This window comes from Topomyia yanbarensis, chromosome 1 (assembly GCF_030247195.1).
Source record: "Topomyia yanbarensis strain Yona2022 chromosome 1, ASM3024719v1, whole genome shotgun sequence".
In the NCBI taxonomy this organism is placed as follows: domain Eukaryota; kingdom Metazoa; phylum Arthropoda; class Insecta; order Diptera; family Culicidae; genus Topomyia; species Topomyia yanbarensis.
Window position 1 is genome coordinate 176,625,222 of NC_080670.1, and position 14,901 is coordinate 176,640,122.

The window sequence follows — 14,901 nt, forward strand, 5'->3', positions numbered from 1 at the left end:
GAAGAAGTTCCTACAAGTATCTTCCTTATTTTGACATGAGTTGTTTGATAGCAGCGGAACTAGTACACGATGCCAGGTCATGTAGCTATATTTCAATACTGTCAACATCTATATACGTTGGGATACTGTATAAAATGTCATTACATTCGACGACATTTGATTGCTTGCCCTGCTATAGCAGCGGAGCGATTTCTAGCTTCGGAACTGAGTGAGATGAGAAACCGGAGTGTTGTTCAAACACTTGTCTCAATTTTTTCTCAAGATCGTCCAGGTCAGTTCGACTCGATTTGATGGTGTCGAAACTCTAGGTCAACAAGGGAACAGCGATCACTCAGAGAGTGTGGTCGGTAGGCCATCCCTATAAAACTCCGCTCAAGTACACCTGGTTTGTTTACTTGAGCTACTTCTCCTGCTTATGCCTCGATCCGCCCTACTTCTTCTGCAGCTTTTCTGTCTCCTCCACGGGCCAACCGGTAGTGTACCAAGGCACCCCGACGATCCCAGCCCTGTGCTACGTCGTGTACTACTAAACTGGTCCCCGGCGGAAGATCTAGTCTACTCTGACAGAGAGTTCCCCGGAGACTCAATTTCTTCCGATCCTGATTTGTTGATTCCCGGCCGCGCTACTACTTTGCTGACAGCGTCCCAGATATGTTCATCTTGGAACAGCTCTTGACGATATTGTCGGCTGTCATGCCGGGCATACCCTTTAAGACTTCTTCGAACCTAGGACACTCGAAGACCGCGTGTTCCGCAGTCTCTTGCACATTCACACATAAACTTCGTAAAAAAGTTCACCTCTCAATGCTTCCTATGCACCCACGCCAACATATTCAGGATGAGTCGCTGAGTCCACCTTCATTTCTCAGCGTTGTCCTAATTTTGCTGCCGCTCTGGCCAGTCTCGTTAATTACTATGTATTCCTCCTCCTGGGGATTATCCCGGCAATGACGCGCACGACTTCTGACGACATTGTTCTGTACGTTGTACTGTCTGCCGTTAACATCTCCACTTCCTCCAGAATCTCGCAGGCTATCCGTTGTACATTTTATTCCACAGCGTTGAGCCGAGGATGTAACGTACTTCCTTCGTAACTAGCATTCCTTGCAGCGCTACGGCGATAGTCACCCAGCTAGCGCTATTGAAAGCGTTCTTCACGTCGATCGTTACCACGGCGCAGTAGCGATTACCTCTTCTTTTCTGATTCGATGTTTCCTCTACGCTCACGATGACTGTGCGGATTGCATCCACCGTTGAAGTAACCCATTCACCAGCGTGTTGAGTATGCCCTTCCCAGAAGTTTACAAAGAGTATCCAGCAGGTGTATAGGGCGATATGACGCTGGATCTTCTGGTGGTTCCACTGGTTTTGGGAGCCACACTTCGCTTGCGTCCAGGCTTTCCTGTAGCACTGTCTTGAACATCTCCGGAAACGCTAGAATCACCGTCTTTAGTGTCATGTTGGGAATATCGTCGGGATTGGCAACTCGAATTCGCCGTTGGTGACTCCATTGTCACTAATTTTCCAATTGCTTCGGGATGAGACCACGATAGTCTTCAGTTTGTCAACGCACATTTCAGCTGGCGTCGTTGGATCCTTGACCTAGGCCAACATGACACGGTAAGCGTTGCCCCAGAGGTTAGCGTCTACTTTTCGGCACAATTCCTTGTAGCACTATCCTATGTTTAAAAGCGGCCCTTGCTGCCTGGAATGTCCCCTTACGCTCTTCTCTGGCAGCCTCTAGCTATCTAGACGCGTCCTGTGGCTTTTGGACAGGCAGCACGGAGGGTGCAGTGCCTTTCGTTCTACCAGTACGCCGGACGACAGCAGTTCATCGACTCCAGTTTCGTCGGCATTGTTACGTAAGGCGCCCTCGTTACTGTTTCCGACAGCTCTTCATCATTCGGAATTTTATGTCGATGGTGGATTCCCGGCCGTTTTCACGGAATGAGCTGTAACCTCTTGCTTTATGGTCTGCCTGTTACCCACTCCACGGTACATGCATTTAAGTCTCCTTCTATAAAAACCGGCATTCGTCTGACTTACGAGTCGTTGGAGGAATATAACAGCTACATACGAATACACCGTTGATCTTGACGACCATGAAGCCTTCGTGTGTGTTATCCATTACCTCTTGGACAGGGAAACTGCCACTTTGATTGCCGCCAACCCCTGCGCTATCCGCCACCAAGTTATCGTCATCGTGAGGCTCTGCAATAATTGCACCGTCGCACTTCGTTTATGTTGTCGACTACCACAACAGTAGCAATTTCGCAACGATTAAGAGTAAGCTAAGTTATTTTCATCATTGTTGTCCTGCTTTCACCTTTGAAGCCGGCCGTAGTCTGGTCGATACGGTCCTCCGATTTGCAGATCATGCTTCGTATAGTCTCTGGCAATATGCCCCTTTCTCCATTGTTCGCCCGTTTCTACACAATGCAGACCTGCCCGGGCCCTTGCAGTTCCTCGCCTCATGTCCGAGGTCCAAGCACCTGAAGCATCGTTTCATCTGTTTGGTAACTTGCGGAGCGACTTAGCGAGCACACCGGCCATCGGACTTTCATCTTGCGGGTCTCCACCAGATCGTTGACAACCGTCTAATCACCGCCGCCTCCATACGGTTTCCTCATTCTGATCGGTAGTCCTAGGTTTCACTGCTCGATCGGTGCACCAATCAGTTCTTTTTTGATCGTGATCTCGTCTAGGCTCTTGCACTCGACTACGGCTTCCAGAGACCAAGCTCTCACGTTTGCTTTGCATGCCAAAGATTTAGTACGGAGCTCGCGGCAGATCGAGCTTTTGACGAATCTTTCTACAGCTCGAAGATCATTTCGCCATTCTGGGTGCGCCTTGTTTCAATATCCTCTCAACTCCTTCAGCCTTGGGTTCTCTCTCTTTCTCTGAAAGAGCCGCCTATACAGTCTTATCATTCGCTTCGATTATCAGTGCATCGCCCTCTCGGGGATGCTTGCGCTTTTCTATCTTCTCCTGATCCTTCTCCTTTTCTACCTTCTGTCGCCGTTTCTTTTTTCGCTTCGTTTGCTGGCTTTCCACGAATGGCAGTCACTGTCCTTGTTCAGAAGAGTTCATTCGGCTGTTCAGTAACATCTGAAATAATCAGACCGCTAAAAATATCCAGCGAACAATTCCAAGTTATCTGGATGTACCTTGATCACGTACCAGTGCAAAAATCTTCATTTGCCAGAAACTTCTGACAGCAAATTCCATCATCGAATTTATCTGAAACATCTCTTGGATAATGAGAAGCGAAATAACTAACCCCAAGTATGTTGGGAGCTCGTCTAATACTGACTATCTATTCTCATTCAGAACAACAACCCTACCTTTGTTAAATCGTCCTTGAAAAATGTCTTCATGAATCAACTCGGCCCCCCAATTATCTAATACAAGCTTTTCCCAAAACTTACCCCCACATGCTGCCCGTCAACGAACACCTGCGGCACATTGATCGCTTCGTTCTGCATCCGGTCCTTGATCTCCTGCTGGTAGTCACTGCTCATAAAGACGTCCCGCTCCTCAAACTTGACCAACAGTGTCCTCAGAATCTGCTTCACGTTCGCACACTTGGTGTAGGTTTCCCGTACGATACCCATACTGGTCGTGTATACCACCACCTTGCCGGCATCCTTTTCCTTGTAGTTCTGCAAAAAAATAAGACGAAAACATGTTGTTAGTATCAATAATCGTATGTATTGCTGTTTCCAATCAAATTAAATAAATGCGTTCGCGAGTCATACCCCAAAACCCGACCCGAGAAGATGCGTTCGTGTAAACATTTATGTAGGGTGATGAGCCTATTTTGGCACCATTATGGAGAGGGTCGCACTATTTTTTGAACAACTTAAAAAGAAGCCATATTACCTATAACCTTTTTCAGAATAAAGTATCAGTGCACTGTTTCTTAAACATCTGTATAATGCTTATTTGGCAGAATTGTCTCAATTTTCAGCATAAATGAAAATAAATGTTCTATTCTGTGCATCTATTCCCACCTGAACGTTCCAATTATCGCATCATGTGTGTGCCGATTTCCACCTCATCGAAAAACAATCTAGTTGAAACGCAATGCCTCATTTCATTTGCGTCGATTCTAACTAGGTATCCAGATCATGGACGCTAACGCGTGATTTGTAAAACGAATTATTCTGCTTTTTTCAGCCGATCAAAACAAACGTAAACATTACGCACACGAAAGAAACTCATCAGCTGTTAATAGAAGAGCGCCCAGAACTGCGCATGCAGGAAATAACCATGCGAAAGTTAACAACTGGAATATAAAGTTCACATCACACATTACTTCCTCCCGATCCAAATTGTATGTGCAGATGAAAATAAAATATCTGCAATCAACAATTAGTTGAATAACTTGAAATAATTGATTACTTATACCTGAAATTGCATAACATTGTTTTCAAGTTCATGTTTTGGTTTGGCCGCACTGGTGATTCTTTTCTGTATGATGGATGCAAAAAGTTGGTTTTGATTGTGGTAGTGTATCAGCAAAACATGCCAATAATAGGAACCCCCGTATTTAGTTTTATCCTATTATAACACTAGGCCTATTCTAGTGTTTGACGAGTGCTTTTAAAGTGAAATAATCGTAAAAAGGTTCTCCAGCTAAAATAAAGGTATGTATCAGTGCAATATTTAATATATTTGTGCCGGAATAACGAGATATGAGGCGGTAAATGCTGGCTCGAAAGTGTTTATTTTGCTAAGCGCCGTTGCGTCCTGTTTCGGTTCACTACGCGAGTGAGGCGGATCAGCAGATATTTCAATAAGGTGATTTTGTTTTAATTAAAAGTTGGATTTAGTGGATAGTTCTGAATACGTATGTGCACAACAAATAAAGAATATAACTTGAGCTTTTTTTGCACACCTGTTTTAGCCAAATCGATATTGTCATTATCTCATATGCTTGGTTCGAAACCAAGGGATACGAAATAGGGTCACAATAGGCTCTACTGCCATAATAGGCACATCACCCTATCAATGCTACCCCCTAGCGGTAGCTCGAATTAATTTCATTGTTTTCTCATAATTGCCATTACCGCTAAATGCGCGAACACGTTTGCCCTGGATAATGGCGCGACCGCTAGCCTACAGCGGACGCATTCATCATTGTTTGCTTTAAACAAAAATGCATGTTAACAGTTTAAGAAATGTGATTCCCGTGCCACCAAGCAACTGCACCATCAGCAACCGCCAGAGATGCTGACGAAATGTGACAGTAGCCGACAAGAATGTAAACACTAACGCTCTGATGGATGGAGATTTGTGTGCGAACCAGCTCAGTTTGCTTTTGCTATGCCTATTGTTTCGATTCACCAGCACCTTAACCCGGCTGATCTCAACCAACAAACACACGAACGAACGAAGGAATTACCCAATTCTAAGCTCACACCGAAAAAAAAAGTTGCGCTGAGACCGCTGACAGAATGAAAGCGCGCAGCAGCTCTCGAATTACGTAACTCGTAAGGCACTGACTGACTGACTGAATGACTGACGGTGGCAGCCAGTGAAAACTAGATCACGGGGCTCGGCCGGCGGAGAGTTGATGCTCCGTGTTTTGCGGTTAGAGTAAAGTGAAATTTTAGTTTTTTTTGTGATCAGGAAAAGGAAAAAAAAGTGTGAGGCTCAGCACTTTTTTCCACCCTCAGACACCCCAACCAACCAACAGCACAGACATTGTAATTGGTTTTTAATGCGCTATTAGGTGGCAGACGAGTGAGGCATACGCCATGGAAAGGAGAAAAAAAAACAATAACAAAAAATGTAGCATGGCGCAGCACCCCAAGTGAAATGGACAGGTTGCTTGCTATAGTTTTTTTTGTTGTTGTTTTGTTTTGGGTGGAAAATCGGCTTGTGAGATACCTACCGATACTTGTTTTGAAACGAGTGGCGCTAGCACGAACAATGCTAGTTCAAGATGGCTTGGAGGGTTTGCATTTTGCAGTAAAAGTGAAAGAAAATTGATAAAGAGTCGCATTCCGTTCGGGTTTTATGGTTATGCAAATTCTCACAGTCAGGTCTGATTATTGGCTATTGAGTCAGCAGTTTATCAAATTTTGCATGAAATTGATGCATGTGTGTCGTCATTTTCATAAAGTTGTTCGAAAGTCATTTTAATCACCAGTTACAAGCGTTCACATCACATGCTTTATGTTGGCGAGTTGCGAAAATGAAATTGAAGCTTAAGATAACGCATGTGAGCGTATTAGAAATTAAGTTTTTTCCTTTGTTCTTCCATAAATTCGTGCCAATTTTAGGTGATATTGGCTACCAAATGAAGTAACATAATTATTTAAACGACATTCCATTGCCTAACGATTAAATTGATTGAGAAAAAGATCCCGACAACATAGGGAATGCATAATTATTTAGCATTGTTTCCTTAACTGTCGTCGTAGTATCACCAATTGGTTTATTTTTAGTTCAGTGTACACATGGTTAATGCAAGCGTTTGAATCTGCTCCGCGAATTTCGACGATTTCTCAAGTTTCAATCGCCTTTAGGGCAACATGTTGGTTTACGTTCAGTAAATGACCGTACAATTGTTATTGCCCTTCATTTACTTCTGCAGTGCACCGTCTAATCTGTACTGAATATCGTAAAAGTTTGCCATCAATAAGTTTTTACAAGCCATTGTTGTGCTACGACACTCGCCGGGCATCGTTCGAGCCTGAGTGCATATAAGGAGAGTGACGACACTGTCAAAATTGGAACAATGATTATTTGCAGGCCCGATGAGAGAAGGAGGCAGCCAGGGCAATTGCTCTGGGGCCCGGATCGTATTTGGGGGCCCGCGATCTTACCTGAAAGATTGGCGAACACGTCCGGTATTACAGAATATAAAAATAGCAATAGTAATTTCTTTGTAATCATTCGCCTTAATAAATTGTTATATGATGAGAACGTATAAAAATGAAAACTTGATTTGATAGTTGACATTTGTTAAAACAAACTTTCTTAAGGGAGTTGTCTACTTTGCGTACAAGTTTAAAAAAACGAGTTTCATTGCCTGAACAGACGGAATAAACTACAAAGTATTGCGAAGCCAATTTCAAGTATTTTCGAAGAAAGCAATAGAGCGCCAAACAGAAATGCGAGCGCACGGACAAACGCATCCGTCTTCTTATACGTTCGCTTTTTGCTGTTTTGAAAATATAATACCTACTGCCCGTTAGAAAACATCAGTCTTCGTAATGTTTGATGCATTTCCAACGAGATTGGTCAAATATAAAGACAAATCGAGCTGGATCAGAAATTCAGAAAGACTGGTTATTACCCGATTAACTGTAAATAACCCCTGGATTCTGAGGATAAGTTGAAAAATGAGACCACAGATTACAGACGGTCATTTATTCATTTTACTTTGTTTCCTTGCAACTTTTACCATTCTTAAACAAAATTTTAGGATTAAAAATAGTTTTTACGAATTTGCATCACCAACTTATAGGGTCTCGAGTATTTTTATCAAAATCGAGCTAATTTTATTGTCCAAAAGGAGATCGCCGCATTAAAAAAAACTCTTCACCAATCAAACATTTTTCACTGTATCTTAATAAAAAGTAATAAGAAGAGTTGCCAGACTCCTAACAAGTAGATTTCATAAGATTGGAACACTTCTCATTTCATATTCCTGCGTTATAAACGAAACGAAAAGGTGTCAATATAGTTGCCACAGCAGGCCCGCGCGCAGGGAGGGGGGGGGCGGTTTGGGTGTTCAAACCCCCTCCATGAGCGTTTTGAAATACTTTAAAAAAATATTATCTTCCTGTCCAGGAAAAAAATGCAAACCGTTTGGACACATAAAATGTCATTTGAGTTCGGTCACTTTAGAAACAAGTCAATGAAGAAACCAAGGACGCAACTTTGCGAGGGTGGCTGGAAAGGGATGTATGTCAAGTTGGACGGCTTCTCTGAAGGATCGGTTTACATTTCGACAAGCTTGGATATTAGCAACAGTAGTGAGTAGACAGCAAATGTCGGTCAGCGGGATAGCAACGGTAACTAAAGAGGAAAAACACGAAGTGTCAGAAAATCGGGATATCGTTGTCTAGAGAAATTTTACCGCCGATGATTATTCCGTTATAGTCGCAGCGAAATGGATCGCGAAAATGGGCATCGGTATAGGGTGAAATACTGCCGCCAAGAAGTTCTCAGCACCAGCCAGCAGATAAATAGGAACGACTAGCACCAAGAAGGATAAGAAACCCGGCAAAGGTGGTTGTAAACAGATGTAAATTCTTATGGTCGACACCCCCGGATCGGTTCATTTCTCAACAGGGTACGATATTTGCAGCAGACCTGAGCTGGTGAGATATATCGCGAAAGTTTGACAGCTAATGAGGAAAAGTAGCTATGGATAAAAACATGACGATTAACACAAAACAAAATAAGCAAGAACACAATCCTTACTAAAGCAGTACTTAACGGTTGCCCTGGATGGGTGAGGATTACGAGATTCAAGAGGTTTAAGTTTAGTCGGTTGGCTTAACAACTACTACAAACCAATCCGAATCTACCACGAGCCAGCAAGCAACGCACTGTGGTCGGCAATGCCAAAAACGTCACTAGAGGCCAAACCAATGAATATATTCATAGGGTATCTTTGGAGGAATTGTTCGTAAGAATATTCCCCACAATCTGATAAAAATTAAATTGAGGCATGGCTTACTGTTATTGAACTAGAAAAATTAACTTTTTATACTGACGAGGTAGAAAGTTGGTGTCTTCGACAAGGTTTTAGGAATACTCATAATGAAGAATTTTGTTGAACAACTTGAGCTTGTAGGACTTACACCCCCTTAAATTTAGCTTTTTAATATAGCTTTTTTTGCTGACTTTTCGTGCAAACGATGTTCCAGGCAAATGTTGAGGTATTAAAACTACATAATATTGTTGAAGACTGCATGTAAAAATTAAATTATTGCTGAAGACTGCATGTAAAAATATTGTTGAACACTGCATGTAAAAAAATTACCTGAAATCGGCGGCGCGGCGCACGCCTCTTGTAAAAATACTCATTCGTTTTAGAGTTATTAAAGAATTTTAATTTTTTTATGCCAAGTTCAACTGCGTATAGGAGAAAAAGGTGCAAACCAAAATGGACGTGCAGGCACTATTTTCAATGTCCGGACTACGCATAATAAAGGTAAGAAGGTTTTAAGTTCATTTTGTAATGTTTTTTTACTTGGGTATTTTTACTTACAGTCTTCAACAATATTATGTGGTTTTAATGCCTCCACATTTGTCTGGAGCACGGTTTGCACGAAAAGTCACAGTGGAAAAAGTTATATTTAAAAAAAACCTAATTTGAGGGTGTTGCCATAGAAAACGTTTTACAAATCGATAACATTAACAATAACATAACATAACAATCCTACAAGTTCAACTAGTTCAACAAAATTGTTTATTGCGAGCATTTCTAAAACTTTGTCGAAGACACCAACTTTCTACCTCGTCAGCATAAAAAGTTTTTTTTAATTTGATCGTAGTAAGCCATGCCTGATTTTAATTTTTATCGGGTTGTGGGGAATATTCTTACGAACAATTCGTCCAAAGATACCCTGTAAATATATTCGATGGTTTGGCCTCTAGTGAATTAAGTTCGCGTTTTTGGGGTTTCCTACCACTATGCAGCGATGTCTTTTGATGACTCCTTCTTGATAACAAACATTTACCCAATTTGTTGAGCAGAGTCGCTTGGTTCACAAGACTAGGTCCAGTTAAAGGGTTAACTTCTCCCGGATTGAGCACAATCTGCACATTTAGTAATTATTTCGCTTCCCGAGTAGCTGGTGTTATAGGACAATTCCGAAAATCAATAGCAACACAATTCGTGTGCAGTCGTTTTTGCCGTGTATCTATAGCGGAACGATTTTTAGTTTCTAATCTGGGCAAGAAGAGAAGGTAGACTGACCTTAATTAACAGGTGGTTAAAATGGATAACCTTTTTGTATTTTTATAGCACGTTAAGTTCAGTTCATCCAGCAGCAGCAGTACTCGGTTGCCCACTGTACTCGCGTACATTTGCGTCTTCTCATTTATTTCTGTGTCTATATTGTTGTCGGGTTCGGGTCCTATATAATTTCACAGCACATTAAAGCCGGCTCCTACGTTAGCCATATCACATTCTTTATTATTTAAACCTACATAAAATCTACGATTAGAAACGGTTTTCTTGGATTCAATAATATTTTTGATGTAATAATTTTAAACAAATGTTTCGAACTGCATTTGCTACCTTCTCATTTTGCTTACAACAAAAGCTAAAAACTGCTTCATTGCTAATCGCAAATATATCAATCCGTGTATCGCTTTGTCTGTACAGTAGAAGCAAAATGTCGTGTTCCAAACCACTATGGCCAATGTTTACACCCTACAATTTCACCATGTTAGACAAGCGTGCTGATTATGTTCCAGACCATCAATCAAGCAGAAGTGTTTGTTTCGCGAAATGAAATATATCCGCTCACTGTTAAAATAAAAATTCCAAATTCCTCCGGCGGTTGAGTATTATTCCTGCTATTGTAACACCTGCAGATCGTTCAGAGGTGCAAAATGCTCCGCTTTAATTGCTTTGTGTCGTTACCCAAGTAACCATAAGCACTAATTTTAAATTCTAGATAAGCTATAAGTTAGCATTTCCATCGCTAACTAGCCGTAAACAAGTATTTAATGCTTCAATGAACCTAAAATGTAAAATATTAAATCTAGCACTATATCGGCATACAGAACATAGACATCGTGCTAAAAAGCTTTTGAAGATAAATGCTATGAAGCTTTTATAGAAAACTCTAATTGCTAATATAGAATCTTCTTATAGTGCTTTGAGACGCCGACAATATCTAATATACGTATGCGTTCCAATAGTCACCTAAACTCGTATGCCTTCATGTAATAAATGATGATGCAATAAACTTAAAATCAAAACACAAATTCTGCACGATTTTTCAAAAAAAAAATACACTTGCAAATATAATCTACAACAGACGTTTGCGTAATTTCAACCAGCATCTAGGTAGAGTTTGGATTAAACCAAGTATACATGCAAATCTTCTCACAGATCAGTGGTCAAACGCAGATACCAAATTGAGACGAGGTTTTCGACTGCGGATCGAATCCCATTTCTATAGGCACTAATTCGTCAATTTAAACAGTCTGTTTTTTAAACAAAAGAAGAGAAAGGGTGGGTGGGGATTCATGGCAAGACCCAAATCTCCGATCAACATGGGGAACGTGCCGTTTGAGCTAGACGCTACTGCTTCCTGATTCCTGAGTGCCCGCAAATTGAAAAACTCGTAACGAAGTGACACATTATGGCTATGTGTCAAAATCGCTTCACAAGCGCCACGCTCGCTGAGGTGGCGCATTTTACATAATTTAAATCGACCGTTTTTTCTGTGGGTGGTGAAAATTCTTCTCGTGTTACGTCTGTTTGTCTGTGACAATACTGTCAAATCCTGTTGCGTCTGATATGTGAGAATGATGGCCGTTTTAAATATCCTAGAGTGCATCGTATTGAGTTCTACAGGAAGACGATACGAATGAACTCATGATGAATAGACTTTTCCACGGCTCATGTACGTACACCTCACATGACATAAATACTACATCACTAGCTGGTGTAAAATAATAAACAAACACGGCAAAAGCAAATGGGATTGTTTTCAACCAGGAAACTGCGTTAGTGTTCGTGAGACCGGTCGACAAGAACTCAATGATGTTCATGTTTGACAATTCTCGGTGGTTTGTTTACTTCGACAGATGCGTAAGTTCGAGTGCAACGGATGTTCATCTGTCGCATTCGAACTCACGTAACTCCCATGTAAAAAATCAACCGAGAATAATTATTGTCAAACGAAGTTCATCCGGCTCATTTTGTTGGGTTATGTCGGTTGGCGTAAAACCTTAAAATTTACGCTAACGTCACAAATGGACTCGGGTACTTATTTTTGACAGTTCGCTTGTACTGATTACACGGACTTAGAAAAATCCTTTGCGATTTGCTTGGAGCGAATCTAGTCGTCCACAAAAATTTTCTAAGTCCATGTAAACAGTGCTAGTGAACTGTCAAAGAAAAGTGAGGTCAACTGTTTTAGTAAAGAACCTACACGCCACCGAAAAACTACCTAAAATTGAGTACTTTTGACTCAAATCGTGGTATCGTGCAGGAAGGTAAAATTAGGTAAACCGTGTTGAAGGTAGTTTCCATTTAACTACGGCAAAGATAATAACTCAACCTTGAGATTAATTTACTTAAATTTAAGTTGAATTAACCTAATTTTGAGTATACCCCAAACAACTCAAAAGTACTTTACTGCACGGAAGACCTCGACTGAGTCGAATCTCTCGTTTTGTTTTTGACAACACTAATAAGTGCGTAAGCGACGCACAGCTCAAAAGTACCTAAATTTAAGTTAAAAGTACTTATTCTGTAGGTTATTTTATGATTGCGTGTAATTAGCGAACCGCTTGCACAAAAGTGAACGTTCCAGTTAAATTATACCGTGAGTGACGTGTGCTTTCGAAATATCGCAGCTGACTGAGATGAGAAACCCTACAGGTTATGTGCTCTTGCGTCACTTTCGCGTGCAACGGTACCCAACTCATTTCGTAGCTGACCGCCGAGCAGTTTTGTCGAACAAACCGATTTTGGGCCAGAACAGCTGTTGCTTAGAGCGAGGTTTAGAGTGAGTTTCTTGTTCTATTTGTTGCTGTATGTCTTTGACTTGATTCTAGTGGGAAAACTCATTCACGGTGGTAATTATCCGTTGATAATTGCAAGGCACCAACAGTTGGATTTTCGCGTGTTTGCTAAGGTTGGACACGCAGACCTCGGAGCTTTTCAAGGAAGGCACCAAGCTTCGTGTGCGATCACTTTTCATGGTCCATCGAACGGCATCCGAGCTGTCAGGATCATCACTTGCGATGATGTTTTGAATATTTGAATTTGACGCGGGAGAGTAAATTTCATGGTGTTCTGTTCTCGACAAACATGTCAAATGGTCCTAAGTGCAAATGCGAGCCTCTCTTTGTTTACTTTCTCTTTCGATTATTACAGCGTCATCATAAAACTTTTCAATATTGTTTCAGGATGCATCGAAAAACTCTGATTTCGAGTAGCATTTTATGCTAAGAGTTAAGGATCAAACGTATGAACGGCCGAGTTATTAGCGAAGGAGAAAGTAAACAAAGAGAAACTGTCATTTACACTTAGGACCATTTGACATGTTTGGCTAGTGTTGCTTCGGATAACGGACCTTTTAAGTAAATATTTGCATAATTTTTTGATCGACTTCTTAGATTTCTCGTGTATTATAAAAATATCCTTCAATTCAGTCCTTTAGAAACTATGGCTATACCGAACTAATATTAATGTATATCCAACCAGTGTAGTTCTAACTTCGTTTTTCCCTTTGGAATAGTTTAATTTGCACAGCAAATCGGAAATAGAAAAGTTCAATTATTGATTACTGAATCAGGTTGCCAATCCCCGTTCGGTGATCTACACCTGCATCGTACCTTTCAAATTGCTTTCTACATTGGGCTCAAAACGCATCCTCCATCTGAAGTTAGCTAGCTACCGCCGGTACGATTTCTCGACCGCTTAATTTTCTGTTCGGAATCAATCGAAAAAACCAACTCAACTAATGAATTTAAGTCGGCCCAATTTCAGCTCCTAATTTTCCCCCCATCTCTCACAACCCACACCTAAACTCCACGTGCGTACCAGTGCGCAACCGATATGGTTCTCAGGTGACCCAAATTTGCCCCATTTTTTTCGGAACTTCCAATTCCGGTTCAAGTTGTTTCCTCGCTACTATTTCGCCCAATAATGAAAAAAAAACATCAACGAGATTAATAAACACTTTAGCTAGCGTGTCGGATATATCGCGCGCACAACCACACGGATTAATCAAAAGCAAAAACAAACCGAAAACGGGCAGCGAAACTTTCTCCGTTCGGGCGGCGTTCAATGTGTGAACCATTAGAAGAAGATGATGGCGATGATGATGATGGTGGCGATGATGAGATCGTGACGACAACGATTGCGTTCGTTTCTGGAGAAATGGCTCCCTCTTTGTCCAGGTTTATCGGAGGAAAAACCGCAGCACACCGAAACTAATCGCAGCAAGCCAACATTATGGAATTTTTGGAGCGCGAAATTTTGGTGGAAAGTGAAAATTTTTATGCGAAATTTTTAATTTTCGCGTTTTCTTCCTAAATGCAATCGCTGGTTGAAAGTTTTGTTGTTTTTTTTCGGTGCGAAAGACCCATTAGGTTTGATCAGATTTGCTTGTTTGATATGTGGATCAAAAAAGGTGAAAAGCACTAATTACGCTATTTAGTGTACAAAAACTGACAGTGATGGCAGGATTTTTCATACACCATTTTTATAGTTTTGTGCACTTGTTCAGCAGTGAACAATTTTTTATCGGAAATATGTATAATTATTGCCTAGCCCAGATATGCGGCCTGCTTAAATTTTTTTAATGTTAGTGTTGGTTTCAGATGAGGCGAAGCCGAAACGCAACTGAGTATGAAATAAGGATTTGTGCCCTCAAATGCAAAGACTGATTTTTTCCAACAAATTTTCACCCTAGTGAGAAATTTTGGTTTTTACCAAATTTTCCTCCTTAGGGTGAAATATAGCATAGTGCTTTCGCATAGGCCTGCTAAGCCAAGACAAGTTTCGGCTTCACTGTATCTCATCGGCATAAACAGAACTTCTGCTCGAACGGGATGTTACATATCCCAAATAAGTGAAAGGATGGATACAGTAACTACATATATATATATATATATATATATATATATATATATATATATATATATATATATATATATATATATATATATATATATATATAT

At 41.0% G+C, this 14,901-nt stretch overlaps 1 protein-coding gene across 5 annotated transcripts in view; it reads right to left on the bottom strand.

Moving 5' to 3' along the window:
• LOC131682356 (uncharacterized) overlaps positions 1 to 14,901 on the bottom strand; it is a 103,191-nt gene that overhangs the window by 20,812 nt on the left and 67,478 nt on the right. For all 5 annotated transcript variants that reach the window (XR_009304073.1, XR_009304071.1, XR_009304076.1 and 2 more), the window contains exon 3: positions 3,429 to 3,662. Coding sequence is in view for 1 of the 5 variants with exons in the window: in XM_058963786.1 (XP_058819769.1) it covers positions 3,429 to 3,662 (234 nt within the window). In the remaining 4 variants the exon portion in view is untranslated. The remainder of the gene's footprint in view (positions 1 to 3,428; positions 3,663 to 14,901) is intronic.